At 38.6% G+C, this 19,402-nt stretch overlaps 1 protein-coding gene across 1 annotated transcript; it reads right to left on the reverse strand.

Annotated features, from left to right (window-relative positions):
* Positions 1-2,490: 2,490 nt before the first annotated feature.
* Positions 2,491-18,920, reverse strand: gsk3ab (glycogen synthase kinase 3 alpha b). Its single transcript, XM_084435438.1, has 10 exons — positions 18,490-18,920; positions 15,355-15,542; positions 14,240-14,323; positions 13,978-14,088; positions 13,715-13,845; positions 9,893-10,097; positions 9,713-9,808; positions 6,661-6,847; positions 4,317-4,394; positions 2,491-4,214 (listed from the first exon to the last, which is right to left on the reverse strand). The coding sequence occupies exons 1-10, from the start codon at positions 18,662-18,664 to the stop codon at positions 4,150-4,152; spliced, it is 1,320 nt and encodes a 439-aa protein (XP_084291564.1). The 5' UTR covers positions 18,665-18,920; the 3' UTR covers positions 2,491-4,149.
* Between the last annotated feature and the right edge of the window lie 482 nt (positions 18,921-19,402).

Below are 19,402 nucleotides of genomic sequence, written 5' to 3' on the forward strand. Positions count from 1 at the left end.
TGCAAAAATGCGTCATCTGGGACTCTGCGGGTTCAACATCACATCAGTAATAAATAACATTTTCGGTGTTTCGGCTTTGGTCAAGAATGGGTGAAAACTGTACCAAAGTCCTTTTTAAGGACTGTACAGACCCTTTATAAAGACATCCATAGAAAGGTATCCTTGTCTACTCTAAAGGCCAAGGGAGTTCATAATGGTTTCCATTATCTTAGAGGCGTTACAATTGTTCTCGGATGCCTATGGCCTTTCTGTCAATCATAGTAAATAAAGATTTTGACTGTTCATAATTTTGACATTTCAGATGTATGTGGTTAGATATCTTGGTATTTAAACTTGCAAATGTCCATCTGTAACTTTTTAATTGCTGGTCTCAGAGGAACCTGGCTATCCTTAGATGTGTTCTCCTTTCCCAGACTGAGGGAATTCCGAGGCTCTCTTTGTATGTATGTGCTTAGATATTGATAGAACGTTATTTAGGTTTATTTGGAAAAACAGGACTGAATATGTAAAAAGATAAACTATTATCAGAACTTATTCAGAAGGAAGACTTAATGCTCTTGATTTCAGTAGGCCCTCCCATTAATATTATTTTTTTAATCAATTGGATAAAACATTGTTTGCCCATTAGAATTTTATATGGTTTTATATCACCAATTTATTATTTGAAATGTGTGTCGGATTAATATTTCTGCTATTGTCTGACCCTTAAACTGTCGAATTATTATAAGCAATCACTAGAAGCTTGGAAATTAGCCTTTAAGCATAATTTCTCTTCACACTTATGCATACTTTGGAATGTTATAAGAACATGAACAAGATACATTTATATTTATATAGTTTGATAAGGGAATTAATTTTGTTTCAGATTTGCTAAATAGTAGGCTAATGGTGAGATTCATATCAACAATTTACTTCCTTCTCAGGGATTGGGTCTGTTTTGTAGTAAAGCGCATCTCATAAATTGTTTCACCTTGTGAAAACACTTATCTGTTATAACTCAATTGTTTGGCAGATACAGATTCCAAACCATTTTTATTGGCGGTTACATTTAGGATAAGAAATGTAATAATTTTGAATAATTGAAGAAAATAATGGCAGGCCTATTGTTTGTCATACAATTGTAATGGCTGTTGCCCACCATATTGCTCAAAAACCAACAAATGTGGAATTAATGAATATTTGCAAATGCACTAGACAAAAGACAGTGGAGTTTCACCTTTTTGAAAGAAAAATAGAACAAATTCATTCATGGCCTTGGCAAATGAATGCAGTCAGTAACATAAGACTAGGCCTAAGACTATAATTAAAAATGATGAAGATTATAAGGTCATATCAACACAAACAACATTAACCTTTGTTTGTTTTTTTGCGTGATTTAATCTCATATCTCTACCCTGTAATCTCAAACCTTAATACCCAATCTTTGTGTGAATAGAGGACAACCAAGACGTCCTGATTGGCTTTTGTTTTCAGTGCACAGTGATCAGTCTAAACACATAGTTTCAGTTCTTAATTGAAAATCTACTCCGATGTGAACATCTGATGCCGTTATTCTTTGAATGCCAGGCAATGCAAATGTCCAATCATACAAATGCAATAAGGCATTTCAAAATCATGACCCGGCCTCAGCTGAAGCTATGAGCTAATTCGAAAACATAGCTACTGAATTTTGAAGAATGTTCAGTCAGATTTGAAATACTGGTGATCATTGGGGCATCAACTTCAACCCTACTGAGCTCTAGACAGCAGTTTAATTATTCTCTCCATTTAACTAACACGTAAACAAGGTTATTTTATTCAGAATGTTATGATGGCAGTATTTTGTACCTAACCTTTAAGCCTACACCTATGCTTTAACAATAAGTTTTAATGCCAATTACAAACATAATTTAAAAAAAAATTTGTCACGAAAATATACATTTAATGGTTAAATAAAACAAATACAGTAATATTGTGAAAATAATTGTTCTCCAATTAAACATTTTGAAATGTCATTTATTCCTTGATGGCGAAGCAGCAGTGTCAGATGATCCTTCAGAAATCATTCTAATATACTGATTTGCTTCTCATGTAACATTGCCTATTATTATTAATGTTGAAAACATTTGTGCTACTTAATATTTCTCTGTAAAACATATTTTCTTTGATGAATAGAAAGTTCCAAATGAACAGCATTTATTTGAAATAGAAATATCTTGTCACATTATAAAACATTATCTTTACAGCCACTTTTGATCAAATGTATCCTTGCTGAGAAAATATTTCTCTAAAACTTTCACTTTTGAACGGTAGCATAGTAGGAATGGTGATTACAGTTTAAAATGAAGGTAACAACAATTCTGTTATTTTTTAGCCTTTTGAGTAGAAGCATATTCACATTAAAATTTTTTTTTTTTTTTTACAGTATTAAAAAGTCAAGGCCTTTAATTTTCAAAATTGTATTAAAACGATTGGATGATCCATGAATAAATAAACAATTTAACCCACAGAGACATTTTATAACTTTATTAATGAGTTTATTATTTATACCAACAAACAAAAACATTGTTTATCTCTCCCTCTCTCTCCCTTTAACCGTTCATCTTTTCACTGATGGGCCGAGCAGCCGGTGTGTGGTGGTAGTGTGTCCCTGCCCTTTCCAGAACATTCCATCAGACAATATTCCAGAGTTTGAGATATGAACGTTACATCAATTGACATCACACACAAAACCCCTCCCCCATCAGATTGTTAAAAACAGAATCAAGACAGCAATACAATAAATAAAAGGATCAGAATTAACACTGATGAGGAGGGGGAAGGGCAGGCAGGCAGGGGGGCGGGAAAGGAGAGAGAGTAAGAGAAAGAGATATCAGGTAAAAACAAAATTTTGTTCAGTTTCGTCTTCCTCCCTGGACGCAGAGAGAGGCTGGATGAAATGTTATGTACAGTTGTATGATGAAGGGATAGAAGGAAGGAGGAAGGGAGGGGGAGAGAGAGAGAGAGAGAGAGACCGAAAAACGCTGGTTTCTGTTCATACCAGCACTGCTCCACTAGGAGAAAAATCTAATTACAAGGACAATAGAATAACAATAACAAAAATAACAAAATAAAAGGTACATGGCATTTACAATATTAGCAATGAGAGAGGAGGAGAGAGAATGGAGGGAGGAAGGGAAAGACAAACAGCTCTGTTTCAAAGTCTCATTTGCTAAGTGTCCATGGTGTGCGTGTGGGCTCATGTATCGTGTAATTTGGATGAATATCCACTAAATCCACATTTAATGGGCACACCAATGTATAGAAACACTCACACACAGGTGTAGACTCCATAATGCAAATTCTGTATTCAAACAGAACAGCTAACACAGCTATTGATGGGATTGACCTATGCGTTATACGTGTGTGTGTGTGTGTGCATGCACATGCACAAAGAACTAACAAAATGAGTACGTTTTTATACTGAAACTGACAAAACAAAAACCCAGATAACCCTGTCTCAGCTGCTCCGCTAAATAATCTCCTTAAAAAAAAATTTAAAACACAAGTGTGCAATGATTACTTAAAATTGACATACGCACATATTAAGACACTCTTTGCTCATTTTCGTCTCGGCAAAGAAACATCACACATCTGGACACACACAACACTGACATCTCATGCTCGCTGCTTTATAAAACACATTGCAGTCCTTGCTTTTGTCCAAGAACTCCAAAAGAAAGCTAAAATGTATCATTTTAAGAGCAAAAAAACGAATTTAAAGGAGCTTGATATCATATATCATTCATTAAAATGTCAAATGGATGGCATCTCAGGCAGAGAGCAGTAACTGTGCGGTGCTCTTCCTGCCACTAGGGGGCAGACATGCCCTAACTGGCCCTTCCCACTGTTCAAACTTAAAGATGATAATCAACTCAATCATGGGTTGATAATCACACTGAATTTAAATCGACCTCCTGTGATGATCAACGCTATTCATCTGGGCATCACACTTCTACAATCATGGGAGAACATGATTACACATAACAAGGTGACGAGTGTGAGTGATCGTGTGTTTGTGAGAGCGTGCAAGAGAGACTGTTTGGAGCTGCTGCTGGGAAAGAGAGAGGAATGAGAGAGAAGGGATGAGGAGAGAGGGGTGATGATGTCTAAGTAATGCTGAGGGAACAATTAGGTGTTGTTGCTCAGGGGTCCCGGTGCTGGACCAGACTGGGCTGGACCGTCTGAACCGCCCTCTGCAGAAAAACAAATACTTCAGGACATGTGCATTTTCAAATCCATACAGACTGACAGGAAGAGCAAATCAAAGACACGAGGCATGTATGTGTGATCAGTACCGTGCGAGGCAGGTGTCGTCTGCGAGCGAGCGTGGGGAGGAATGAGATTGGAGTTCAACTGTGGTTGGATAGACAGCTCTGCGGGGAGAGAAAGACAGATGTTAGCCATCAATATAGATGGCTTTGTACTTGCGTCACTGGATGTGAAAGCAGTCTCAAATTGCAGGAAGCAAAATTATGTTACCCTCTAAGATTCCTAAAGGCCAAAATTTGAGGCATGTGTTGTGACAGGTTCAATGAAAATTGTTTGAATGACAAAATGTACCATTCCACTCACTACTGTCAGAGCTCCAGACCAAAAAAATAGTCTAGGTCCTAAAATTACACCACTCAACTGTCATTTTAGCTTAAGTTCACTTTTGTGGATTCATTTTGAGGATCTATTGCAGTGGGAGAAGATTCATTTGGAGATGCATCAAATCATATCAGGCTTTCTTTTGGAGTAGGAGTGTTCAGTACATTGTTCCTATAGGCACTAGTTGTATAAATACACTGAGTGTGCACTTCAGCTCAATGAGTGGCCACTTTATAGTTTGCTGCCTTTTAACAAACAGACACTACTGAGCCCTAAAGGGACACTGATTTGTCAACAGTCAAGGGTGATCTCAAAAGCCATTATTGTAATTATACCTGAAGTGAACGAATTTTATGTTCAAGTTAAACTTTGTTTAATATATATATAAATTGTATACACTGCTATTCAAAAGTTTGGGGTCAGTAAGAAGTTATAGGCCGGTTTCACAAACAGTTCTTAGATTAAGCCAGGATTAGACCTTAGTTCAATTAGGGCATTTAAGTAGCTTTTATAAATGTGCCTTTGAAAAGAAACATTACTGGTGTGCATCTTAAAACAAAAAAAAAGGCACTGATATTTTAAGATATGCATTTTAGTCTGGGACTAGGCTTAAGTCTTGTCTGTGAAACCAGGGGTTAATGTTTAAAGTTAGTGGTGGAACGGATCACAAAATTCACTGTTCAGATCATTTACAGTTTTTGAGCCACGGATCGGATCATTTTTCGGATCGGCAAAAAAAACAACAACATCCGTTTCTTTCTCAACTGTTCACTTATGACATGAACGAGAGAATACTTGGCAAGACGGGGATTTAGACATAATTTTGTGTTTGTGTGTCCGTTCAAGGGTAAGGAAACGAGAAAGAGAATCAATTCAGTGTTCTGAAACGCGCCTCTCTATCTCTCTTTCTCTCTGCGCGCGCTTCGGGTGCTTGCGGCTGTGTGTACAGATTATCCGTTTCACCCCTATTTAAAGTTAATGTTTAATGTTAAAGTCTCATGCTCACCAAAACTGAATTTATTTGATACAGTAAAAACAGCAACATGGCTGCTGAAAATTCAGTTTTGCTGAAATAATATTTGACCATTACTAAAGTCTTCAGTGTCACATGATTCTTCAGAAATCATTCTAATGTGATTTGGTGCTCAAGAAACTTGTGCTTTCTTATTATCAATGTTGACAGCAGTTGTGCTGCTTAATATTGATCAAGAATGCTTTATGAGTCTATATGCAGTAATCAGATATAATTTAATCAGATCTTTGCTCTGCAATTAAGGATAATTTCTGTTGCAGTACAATAATGAACAGTGCAAGCTGTGATGCCCAAATCACAAATTAATGACAAATGAACTGGTTCTTATGCTCAAGGTTTAATCAAGCTAATTTATTATACAAGGATAGTTCTTTTTTTTTTTAAACAGAGAACCACTGCTTCTTGCTGTGTTTACTTTTAGGTTCATTAGACTTAAATCAGTCTAATTACTGCCTGGTTGTTCGTTTGACAATGTGTAGTTAAAGTTAAAGACACATGTTCACAACAAAACAGCAGAGCTTTACAGTAATAAATGGTATTCTAATGTTAAAAAATACACTTTAGCATTGACAAGTATACAGTAAGTATACTTTTTTTAAAGAAAGACAATTAGGATCATCAATAGTGGCAGAATTAATTTGGAACAAAATAGTTTTCATTTTTTGTTGCATGTGACGATTTTATCCATTGTAGCTTATTAGAATTCTATTCATAATAATGTAGGATGGTATTGAGTGCTTTCTGTATTGTTGTCTACAAAGAACATTTCAGATCAGTCACTCACAACATTAGATTCTAGGTAAAATACTATTGTAGACAGGTGACAACACACAGGCATTTGAGAAAATCAGCTCACTAGATGTAAGCAACGCCTTTATGTACTAAACCACAAGATTTTCCTAACATGTGTGAGATAGAGACAGAGGGAGAGATAAAGAAAGAGAGAGCATGAGCATCCGATTAATCCGACAAGGCTGAATCTGAACAGAAGTGGCAGTTGTCTCAGTTCAACTCACCCACAGGGCTGAAGTTGAAGAGTTGGGGAAGTTCTCGGCCATTAGGCAGACGTGCATTGGGCTGGCGCAGCTCGTCAAAGAAGGCATGTGCACAGGCCTCCAGCGGTGAGAGCCGCGTCACCGGCGTGTACTCCAACAGACGAGAGCACAATGAGATGGCTTCAGGAGGGGTCCTCGGCTTGAACACCTAACACAAACGCACAGATTCACAGGGAAACGTCACATCTAACCAGTTTAGAAGTTAAAGACTTGCATCTATAGCATCGGGTATTGATTAATCTAGTGATGCACCAAAATTTCAGCAACCGAAAATATCTTTTCTATACAGTTTTGGAGGGCCAAAACTATTGGCCGGAACAGTGATGGCAAATTAGTCAGTGTCTATTTCGTGCACATAAGCTACACCAGCGAAACATGTCAGCTGTGTGGATGCTAGGGCTGGGTTGACAATACCGATTTCTCAAATTTGATGATCTTCATTTTGATGAACAAAGATCTTTTAGGCTATGCCGTTTTCAGCTGCGGCGTGAACAAAACTTCACTAAACATTATTTAAAGCGCACCTGCCATACAACAATCGCCATAAGCTTTTTTTTTTTTTTTCTCTGATATACTTTTGAAACATCATTAAGTCTGAGCTTTGAAATTCTATCAATTTTAAAATGAAATTCAAACAATGTAGTTTGACGCTTTTGAATGTGGCTTAAAAGATTGCTGCAGACACCTCAGTTAAAGCTGCAGAGCTTGTAAAGTTCTCTTCCACTTTACTACTAGCTACAACACAAATAAACATAGGTTGAGAGAAACATTTACAACTGTTGTTATTTAAGATATTTTTAAATAAATCTGTCATGAAAACTTATTACAGCCGTTTAATTTGTTAATATTTCAAATTAATCCGAGTAAAAAATGATATCATTAAGAAGTTGATATAAAAACTTAGGTGCAATTTTTAAATGGTTAACATTAGAGGTGTCCATGGTTAACCGATTAACCGTTAAAAATTGCGTAACCGAGTGAAACATTTTGCTCGGTTAAGTGGCGTCAATGGCGTGCACTGAATTTAGTTGTAATACATTTTTGCACCACCAGAGACCGCTAGACCAGTTTTCTAATATGAAGCGGGCAAAGAAAGCGCGCTTCCGAGAGTGAAGGCTGTGCGAGAGTGAAGGCTGTGCGCGAGCCAGAAACAAACATAGTATCCGCGCCACTGATGGCAGCACAATAATATCTGTCTGCAGAGCCGCAGCATTACCCCAGCAGTTTTACCTCGAGCATGCGCAATTTCATCACAACAGTTTTACCCGCAGAGTCCGTTTACCGTTACATTAACCCATACAATTTGTATTATGCATTTCCTAAACATGTACTTGCTAATCAAACACTTTATCTGAACAAACTACTAATCTATAAAACACAATCGGTCTTCCGACCTTTTACTATTGTGTTGATATGCGCGAGGGAGAGAGAGCAATACAGCGCTCGTGTTGTTTGAAGGCGGTGAGAGTGCGCGCGCGCGGCCGGGGCTCTCTCACTGTTTGTTCTTATGCTCCCTGTCCACTGATCTAAATAATTAGTTGTTACGACGACTTATTTGTTCCCTCGTTTTAATAAATCGTGGACACGTTGAACAAATTCCCTCCCTCATTTTGATTTAACGAATTACAACGTGGCCAAAAACAGTTTGATAATTAATTAGTGAATGCTAAAGACCTATTTTTTGTGAATTGGTGAATATTCAGGTGAATTATTTCGTGGCCACGAATTAATAATAATTATTAAACTGTTTTTCTTACCTGTGAAGATAGCTCTTCAGTGAAGGCCGACTATTCTCGTACAGCTTTTTATTCCTTTTTTTGGTGTGTGTGTGTGTGTGAACTGGTAAATATTCAGGTGAATTGTTTCGTGGCCACGAATTAATAATACCTCCGCACGTTTTACAAGACCCTTCTCGATCGCAGCGGCAACGAGCACTTTGATCACTTGATTTAAAAAACAAAACATTTCAGCGCTAGATCGCCTAAAAAAAAAAAAAAACGAATGAAATGAATGCTCTGCTAGTTAACTGGAGATGTTTTGTTTATTTGTATTGGTATTCCTGCCGCGAGATGTTTCAAAAGTGGTGGGGACAATATCGACCTTAGAAAATAGTGGTGGGGTCGTGGGGATATGTCTCACCCGCAAATTACGCCTATCTCGGGGTTGCGGCGCGCACACTATGGTTAACCGAGTATTAACTGCTAAGGGCCTCGGTTAACGGTTAATGAAAAACTTGAAAACGTGCAGCCCTAGTTAACATAGAAGACTGTTTTCATTTAAAGTATTGAAATTTGATGAATTCATTATTAAAAAAAGATTTTTTTTTGTTTCAGTTTTCATATAAATGAGTACCCTGGTAATCCAGAGTTCTCGCGAGAGCACAAGTTGAATTTGCTCAGCGAGTTACTCTGGTGTCAAGTAATGATGCTCATTAAATATGCCCCTTGATCTGAGCTGCACCAATCACATCGGGTTATCTGATATAGGCGGGCCAGAGGCGAGCTAAACAGATGACGACAGAGCGGTGACGTCGAAGTCATTAGTAAACATTGCAAGATGGCTATGGATGAAAACCAGATGCTTGAAACGGCTTTGGCTGCTATAATGAATGAGTTAGACTTGGCTTTTTATCTAAAACAGGAACAGAAGACGCCACTCGAATCGTTTTTGCTGTTTTGCCGACCGGATACGGTAAGAGTATAATCTACCAGTTAGCTCCGCTGGTAGCGTATGGGGTTTATTGTTGTGATTGGTCGTAGTGTTATCCAATTGCGTGCAGTGAGATTTTCAAATGCATGCTTGGTGCCGCCCCTCGAGCTGGCCGATTTTCATTAATCGACGCCAGACCATTAATCTTTTAGATTTAGGTCTGGATTTCCAGGCTAATAAATGAGGGTTTCTGTAAAAAAACATTTTGGTGCATCACCAATTTAACCTTCAGTAAAGACCTAAATGTTTCTTTCCGTGAGCCAACTGAGAACCTTCATGGCTAGTGTAGCAACAGGTGCTTTACCTTTGTCCAAGGGTGTGCTTTGATCTGTGGGAATTTAAACTCTGTGTAGTTGGGGTTCATCTCTCGGATCTGTTCTCTTGTCGGGGTCCCCAAAACCTGCAGAGGGTGGACAGAGAGAAAATTATAATGTGCGTCTATGCTTACTCATAAAACACAAAACAATGCCGATTTTCCTCTCACCTTGATGATCTCCACTAGCTGGTCCACTCCACTGTCACCGGGGAATATGGGCTGTCCCAAAAGCAGCTCTGCTAATACACAGCCGGCTGACCAGATATCAATGTTGGATGTGTAATCCGTGGCTCCGAATATTAGCTCAGGAGCGCGGTAATACCGCGAACAGATGTATGACACATTGGGCTCCCCACGAACTAACTGCTTTGCACTGTGGAGACAACACGACGGGGGATTATAAACATGTTATCAACGAGACACGCGTGTAAAACTGATGTAGTGGGCAGCATATGAAGGTGTACAAAAAACCCTACACCATTGCTAAAAAATAAAACTGCATTGAGAATCAATCACATCAAAGATCTGATTCTAAGGGGGCTTTCACACTGGGCAGGTTTGCTGTGGTTCGAGCGCGATCGTTCCTGGTGCTCCCCTCAACCTGATTCTATCAAACCCTGGTGCATTTGCGTTCATCTAACGTCATCACAAACGAGCACGCCGCATGATGGAAAACAGGACGCAGGTCAATACATTGTGTTTTGTATAGGGCTGTCAAAACGAATGAATTGAGTTTTTATTTATTTATCAGTTTAACACTTAAATATTTAATGCGATTAACAGAGCATCAGTTTTTTGTGTGGTTTTTTTTGGCATTCTTTGGCTGCGTTACATTAAATGGTCATGCTATCATATATTCAAGTACTTTTAAACAATTCAAGGGCAATAAGGTGCAAAAGAGAACTCAATTCAGAACTGGCGTGCTGTCTGTAAAGCGTCTCTGACACACAACAGACACAAGCACAGAAAGTCACTTCAGACAGCTAGCCAGTACCACACTGAGTTATCTTTTGCACTTGAATGGATATAAACATAAAATGATGTCTTAAATTGGTTAAAAAGTCTTAAATGGATGTAAAGAGTTGAGAAAAATCGGATGCATGTCAGATCCACGTCATGTACATGATCAGGTCTTAAAGTGACAGCAGCCTCATCTACCTGCTGCAGTCTGTCTTTATTACTGCCTTTCATCCATAGTAACATTTAAAATAAACCGTCTGTCTTTCTGTTGTTTCTACATGAATTTTGACATTCAGTGTGAAATTATTACAGAAAAATGTGCGATAGTTATTTCAAATCGATTGACATCACTAGTTTTTCATTCATTTAGTGCTATTATGCAAAAGCAGAGTGTACCGCACTTGGATTTACTGTATGAGCGTCACATGAAGGCGGCTTTATGCTGCTTGCTAACGAACACTTTAAAGGAAACCGCTGATTGCGAGCCATTCATTTGCCGCTCTGCTTGCATTCACTATGCGCGATTACAATGCACGCTCACATCCAAGGGAAATCCCCACCCCTGTCATCCCTTACATGTGTTTTGTTGAACTAAAGATGTCGTCATTGGCTAAAATGCAAGCGCAGGTCACTTTACTTCCTGAACAAAGCAGCACCCAAGTCCAAATTGCTTTCACACTTAATTGAAAGCACCCTAAATCTATTTGTGAGACCCCCAATCCAGGACACAAATACACACAAGTTTGGCACACAAGCAAACCCATCTGTTACGAGACCCATCATAGTGTAAAGGCTCTAATACATTTAAAGCATAATCAAACAACAAACTTGTGACTTTTGTTTGGCCTGATATTCTTCAAAATGTTCAAAACTGCTTGCCAAAGCAAACTTCCTGGCTGGTAAACACCTTCGAACTATCACTGGCCTGTGGCGAATTAGGTGGCCATAATTAGGTGTGCTTTAGGTCTCCAGAATTCTTCTCAGGTTCATTACTTCTTTTCAGTCCATTAAGGACAGATGCGAGTTTAAAAAATATAAATAAATAAAAAAAACACACTGAAGAGCTGTAATTCTAATTGAAAGTAACACAAACCCTTTAAAGCTAAAAAAAAAAAAAAAAAGTGTTAGTTCACCCAAAAATGAAAATTCTGTCAGTAGTTACTCACCCTCATGTTGTTTCAACCCCGTAAGACTTTCGTTCATCTTCGGAACACAAATTAAGATATTTTTGATGAAATCTGAGAGCTGGCTCACTCCTCCATAGGCTTCTATGTTATTGAAACTTGCCGGCCCAGAAAGTTAGTAAAGAATGTTTGAAATAGTCCAAGTGACTACAGTGGCTCAACCATAAGTTTATCAAGCGACGAGAATACTTTTTGTGCGCAAAAATAAATAAAGAACGACTTTATTCAACTATTCATTTTCTTCTATGTGGGCCTCTGAGTGAGTTCACGAAGTGTAACAGCGCAGCGCTTCTGGGTTGTACATCAGAATGTAGGCTCACTATTGGCCAGAATCACACACATGACCAGCGTCGGCCAATAGTGAGCCTACGTTCTGACGTACAACCCAGAAGCGCTGCGCTGTTATACTTCAAACATTGTCTTTACTAACCAGTCCCTCCAGGATTTCACGATTTTTGCGATCAAAATGACTGATTTTGTGGTGGTAACTTCCAGAAATTTGTGACATTTTTTGCGGTTTTTATATTTTATAATTAGGACATCACATTTACCATAATAGTATTATGTCAGATGCACAATAGTCATACATGACACAAATCACAAACAAAATGCATAAAGCTTGTTTATTTTGGTCTAATCAAATTCTCAAATTAACTTTTAAAACAACCTATGGGCAATTTTTCTACCTGACCTATGTAAATATTAACAGCAGGTGTAGTAATTTATACTGCAGCTCAGGACCCCTCAACTCAGGATTTACACACAGTTCTACAGAAGGCATTAAGGAAACCAGTTACTTATAGCGCGGCGTTTTGCATGGCGTCCCCACTGTGTATAGCTACGCAATACGAAGTGACCGTTCGAAAGGGAACTACTCGGTCACTATCGTAACCTCAGTTCCCTGAGAGTAGGGAACGAGTATTGCGTAGCCGGCCGTACTATAGTAACCTGGCAAGTTGTCCCTTCAGTCGTTAAACCTGCTAAAACGGCGTTTTTTGCGGGGACTAATATCATAGAGGCGCCCGCACCATTGGATGTGCAGTTGCCGCAGCACAGCCAATGAGTGAGCCAGACACTCACTGTGCTAGCTGTGCAGCTGCAAAATGCGTTTTACATTATAGGCTTCAGTAAATCGAGGAAAAGGAGTTTCCCCTTTTCCCGCAACATCTGTATCCACGTAAAAATGCATTGAAATTTTTATTAAACTAGAGATGTTTCAATTGGGTGATTATAATTTAATGTTTTGTGAGGTCTTTTTCATTTTTGTGATTATTTTGCAGTTAAATTAGGAATTATGCAGGATTGCAAAAAAATTCGACATTTTGTTGATTTTGCGTTGTATTCAGCGATCGCGGAATCGCGGAAAACTGGAGGGACTGACTAACTTTCCGGGCCGGCAAGTTTCAATAACATAGAAGCCTATGGAGGAGTGAGCCAGCTCTCAGATTGAATCAAAAATATCTTAATTTGTGTTCCGAAGATGAACGAAAGTCTTACGGGGTTGGAACAACATGAGGGTGAGTAATTACTGACAGAATTTTCATTTTTGGGTGAACTAACCCTTTAATACCATAAAGCTGCTTGTTTTAAAGCAATTTATTGTATAAAGTGCTATTAACGTGTCATGATTTGACTGGAGTGCCAAACACTGCTCCTAGCAGAATGGGCGGCATTGGGATGTACGCCAACAGTATAGGCTACCCCAGCTCAGGTATTTCAAACATTTTTGCCCCCAAGCAAAGAGCAAAAAAAGAACTTCGTCTGGAGTATGCTGGGGCCTAAAGACCATCTTATATATGGGTGCACTGCAAATACATGTCAAACAGAGAAGTGTCAGGACACACACCTGCCAAAGTCACACAGTTTAAGTACAGCTGTGTCTGGGTCCACCAGGAGATTCTGTGGCTTGATGTCTCTATGGCAGACGCCTTGGGAATGAATATACGCCAGACTGCGAAATAACTGATACATATACACCTGAGATAGAAAGAGAAAAATAGAAAAATTGTGGGGGAGGAAAGAGAGAAGAAGAGAAAGATGTTATTGTTTACTGTCCATGTACATATGAATGGGCACAGTAGCAACAGTCATGATAACACAGAGACTTACTTTGACATAGATAATGGGGATGGTGGTCTTGGACTTGTTGAAATGGCGTGCCACCCTGTACACGGTTTCTGGTACAAAATCAAGCACCAGATTTAGATACACTTCATCTTTCTGAGGAGAGAGAGAGAGAGAAGAGAATGCAGATTAGTTTGGTAAAGAAAAATAATATTCTTCAAACATATTATTCAATTTGAAAAAATAATATTGATGGGATATAAAAACTTGAAGAAAAAAAAAAGCAAGGTTGGATAGAAAAACCTACCTTTTCTCCACTGGAGTAGAAAAAGTAGCGTAGCCTGACAATATTACAGTGGTCCAACTTCCTCATTATCTGTAGCTCACGGTTCTGTAGACAAAGAAATGACGTGTGAAGAACGGTAAAAGCGGATGAAAATCAAACATCTATCTTATAATGAATTCATCTGCGAAAATGTGTTGCTCTGAATGTGCAGCCCTATGCTGGCTGTAAGATACCACACACACTCATGATTCAGTGTTTTCACACTCAGAGTGGTTCCATTTACATTTGATATTAACATGCGTCTCAGGTCTGAGATGAGAGATTGCCATTTAAAGCTTTACAAGCGTTGTGAACGGCAAGTACTCCTGGCTCACATTTGAATAACTTACAAATTACTATACAAAATGTAAAAGATGCAGAAAATCAAGTTTTGCAGACAGAATGAGATCAACTATGACTGCATTATATTACACTACATTTCTAATTGTATATCTTAATTCAACTTAAATATTGAATAATTACATAATTTAATAATTGTAATTATTACTTAATATTTAAGTGGAAAAACAATGTGGACTCATACCCTATTACAACTAAAGAGGATTTAAAAAAAAAGTTAAGCTCAGACTTTAAGCCCAGGTACAATGTTGAAGGGAAGAAAACATTTTTTTTTTTTGGTTCACTTTGGGGTCTATTTGAAAGAGGTTCAGGTCTTCTGAAAATGTAAAGAGCAACACTTCCTCAAGGCAGCCGAGCCTGAACAAAACAACTTACTTTGGAGTCATAAGGCATTGCTTGCTACTTTGTATTTTATGAACAAGCTGTTGAACATGAAAGGGGGTGTTTCGATGCGATCTTAAGCCTTTTTGTTCTTTTAGCTTTGAAATCTAAGCAAAAGCAACACGAGATATTGAACGTTTATATCACAGTTCAAATCGCAACTTGTCAAAATAATTACAACGTGCTTGTAGGAGCCCGATTTAAAAGGCATGTAGCATTAAAAGTAAAAACCTTTCATTTTGGACTTGGAAAGCAGCATTCTGCCTTGTGTGTGCATGCAGATTTGATATATTTCAGGGTGTTTTTATTATCATACTGACATTAGTTTGCACATATGCATGTTTTCTCATACTTACCTTAAACCGTTTATCCTGAAGCACCTTCTTTATGGCCACCATCTCCTGGCTGTCGATGAGTCGAGCCTGGTACACCACTCCAAACGAACCATTCCCGATCACCTTGATGTCTGTGTACGAAACCTCCTGAGGACGGTCGGGACCCTGCCCTGGTGTGGCTACTACCGTTGTCACTTTCCCACTATCCCCTAAAGACACAACAAAATGAGTTTAAAAAAACAAAACAAATGGTCACTGACTGAAACATCTGACTGTCATAGATCAATAGAATCACAATGAAGATTGACACCATGCGAGCCTGTGTTAGCATGTACAACCTGAAGTAAATGCTTTATCAGGGGTCAGCAACCTATGGTATAATCCTGGCTTAATCTAAGCCATGTCTGTGAAACCAGGCCTATATGAACAAAAATGTAGCATTCATTTCATTTTTTTTTTACATTATTCACTACTCCGCTTGGAAAATAATGTAATTTCTCTGGGATGATAACGCAGCATTTTGACTAAGACTACCAGAAAATGGAAATTTTTACTTGGCACAATAAATGTGAGTGTAAAATGTAATTTGTGTTCTATGAGAATTGTGTAACGTCCATGTAGTCATTATATGCGGCAGGATTTGTGGTAGACAAGCTCCTCATGGTAAAAACACAGTAAAATGGCTGACAGTATTAATTATGAAGCTACCATGTAATTTCAACTGAGAAAAACATTAGTAATACTTCTAATCAGTAGGTGATTTGAAAAGACAAGTCGCATGCAAGATTTATGATTCGGTTATTGTGCTTTACATGCTTTTTGAAGCCTGAAATGACCAGTGCCCATTTATTATAATTGCACAGGAAATGCCTCGATTCCTCGTGTTCCATGTAAGAAAGTCATGTTTGGATTGACACAAAGGTGGGTAAATGGTGAACTATTCCTTGAAATTCAATTAAACATGAAAATATTGAGGCTGTGTCAAGCAAACAGCTAACCAGTGTTTGATCTACAACAGGTAGATCTTTTTAAACTCATCGGCGCTCTCTTATCCAGCAGGCTATGCCTTTTTGCCACTCTGTCTGACAGGTGTTAATAGTAATCCAACACCCATGTTAAGAAGCGTGTCCAAACACAACAGAACAACGAGCAGAGCTTATCACTAGAAATAGCAGAAACACCTTTAAGTCTGTTTGAACACGGGTGGAGGATGAGAAAGCTAAAATCTGACCACATTTCCACCTGTGGACAAGAGCAGACCTGGATAATGGGGATGCCTGGAGACAAACAAAGCCATAGGGTGATGTTTTGTCCGTCAATTCCTGTCAGTTTAGATTTAGAAAAGGAATGACAGATTTACCAAAACAAATGCTTTGTTTCATTACAAGGCAAAATTATTATTTGCTGGATGAAAGCGGAGCAGACAGCTGTTGTCATGCATGATGGAGACGGGTTGCTGCTATTGAGTTTTTATCAGAATTACACTGCTTCAAGTGGGATACGGGATACCGTGAGTTAATGGCCAGTTAATATGGCCATCACATAAACAAGATCTAATGAAATTTTTTGGATGTTGCATTTAAAAAAGCAATATAGAAACACCAAAATACACTTTTACATTTTAGGTGGATCAATTTTTATTCAGAGAGACGAGCGCATTAACTATGAGGGAAACATTCACAGAATAAATTGCTAAACCAGTCACGTGACTGAATAATTCACTCACAAAATCACCACATAGAACCTGTACTGTCATGATTCTGAAATGTCAGAACCAAAGCTTGTCATTAAAATACTTGCTAGTATTACCTCCCATGATGTGTGTGTGTGTGTGTGTGAGAGAGAGAGATTTAAGGCCATTCAACGAAACTGTCTTGTGTTCAGTCAGCGGTCATGTTTATGCTACTTAGTGGCTTTCAGTGAAAAAAGCTGCACTGAAGGATGCTTTTGCCATTGATTTCAGCAGAACTGTGTATATATACCTCATCTATTTGCAAATAAAAATCTAATAATATATATTACACATATGTAAAGGAATATGCACGTAAAAGGAAACTCAACTGCTTTTCTCCTGATAAAAATGTGGCTAAAATGTATCAGGTTGCGAGTGCAAAATGTCAGCAGGCCAATTAAAAAATGGATATTAGGCTGAAGAAAACATGTAGACAAAAACAGCAATGGCTGTTGTGTGTTGTAACAACTGGTTCAAGGTTTCTCAGAGGACCATGGGTTACAGTCGGACATCCATCCACCCAGTTGTTCTCCCCTCATTCCTAGTAATAACACCCATCACCACTTCCCATGGAAATCCAGCAGTCAGCACCAGTGCAGATGAACGCTGCTGCCAGCACTGCAGTCACTGGGAATCATTTATAGAGCACCAAATGAAGAGGTTTATGCCTCCAGGGAAAACACTAGTTTTCACAGTAGCCCAACCACAAATTTACAAAATGGTAATTTTCCTTCATAGGAGGACAGTGTGTTTAAATTCAAAGCTTAGTAATGATCTATTAGATTGTGATTAGGGAGTCGTTAAACATTCCATTCATAACATGTTGTAAATATTGATTCTGATCTTTTCCTTTTAATTATATGCACAAGCAAACACCACTTTAGTTCTCTCTATTCTTAACTTACATAATTTCACGGTCAGAATAATGTTAAGGACAGTTATGATGCGATTAAATGCATCCAGGGTGGCATAAGATAAAAAATATTTACATTAAAAGCAGAATTGAAGATACAATCTGTTAGATGTTCTGCTAACTGAGCTTTGTTGCCAAGCGAGCACATCTTGAAGAACACAACGACGTCTAAACATCCAACAGACCACGATTCGTATTTTAAAACAGCTCTGAAATGGGCCAAAAATATGATGCACTTATATCGATCATAACATATGTGTTTAGCCCTTGTTCTGATGAAGGATTGTCGAGCTAATATAGTTAGCGCAATCAAAGCCCTTGATCCGTCTACAAAAACAAGCTCACGTTAGCTTAGCCAGTTAGCCGCCTAAAGTAGGTTAACGCGATCATTACAAAATAATCAAACAAATTAATGAACATCATGCTACACTGACTAGCACTTCGGCTTTTATTAGTCTACCATCATCACATTTATTGTGATCGTCGTGTGATGTCATTGAATGATACTCACTGCCCAGCTTTAGGTTTCCGAAACCAGACGAACTCCCGGCTGAGGCCTGCGCGCCCCCCGTCTTTCCTGAAGAGCTTCCACCGGCGACGGCTGATCCGGCGGCGGCTGCAGCGGCTCCAGGGACCCCCGGAGGCTCAGCAAACGAGCTAGTCCTGGGCCGCCCGCTGCCGCTCATATCGGGTTTCGTGTGTGCCAGAGCGGGGGTAAAGAGTGCCGGTAGACTGGCCCAGGCGCGTAGTGTATATGTCAATTTAAACAGCAATAATCGTTAAAAAATAAAGATCCCTGAACTATTCTATCGGTAAGGTTGTGCGCCTCCTCTTTCTTCTGTGTGGTTGCTGGCTGGGAAACTGGAGCTGACGCACAATGACGCTCTGAGCGCATTGTCTTCTGGGTAGTGAAGTTCAACAACGCTCTCACGTGCAGAGATCCTGCACCACAAGAATGGGCAGCTTTTCATTATTATTTCATGCCAAGGAGGACCCCAAAATATAATAATACAGTTGTATGAAAAATCAGTAAATGCCTTTTATATTATCATTGCAGTAAAATAAAAAGAAATGATTTAAAAATGAAAGAATGTTTAATACCCTTAATATTTAAGAATGAAAAGACCTGCATTACAGAACCCTAAAACAGTACAGTCTAAATTGGCCATTTGCATGAAAGTCAAATAGTGCTTTCCCTTCTAGTAATTTGGGAAATGAGAATGGCAATGTTTTGATGTCAATTTATATCATTTGCGTGACTATTTTCACTTTACTTCCAGTAAATGGCCTCTTTATCTGAGTTTTCTCATAGCAGGACATGTTGTGTTTTGGGATGTTTCATTATTAACGAATTTATTGGTGGTTTAGGGACCTTTACATCATGATACAGCCTCACATTCACATACCCTAGCATGCAAAAATGC

This window comes from Rutilus rutilus, assembly GCF_951802725.1.
Source record: "Rutilus rutilus genome assembly, chromosome: 17".
Lineage (NCBI taxonomy): Eukaryota > Metazoa > Chordata > Actinopteri > Cypriniformes > Leuciscidae > Rutilus > Rutilus rutilus.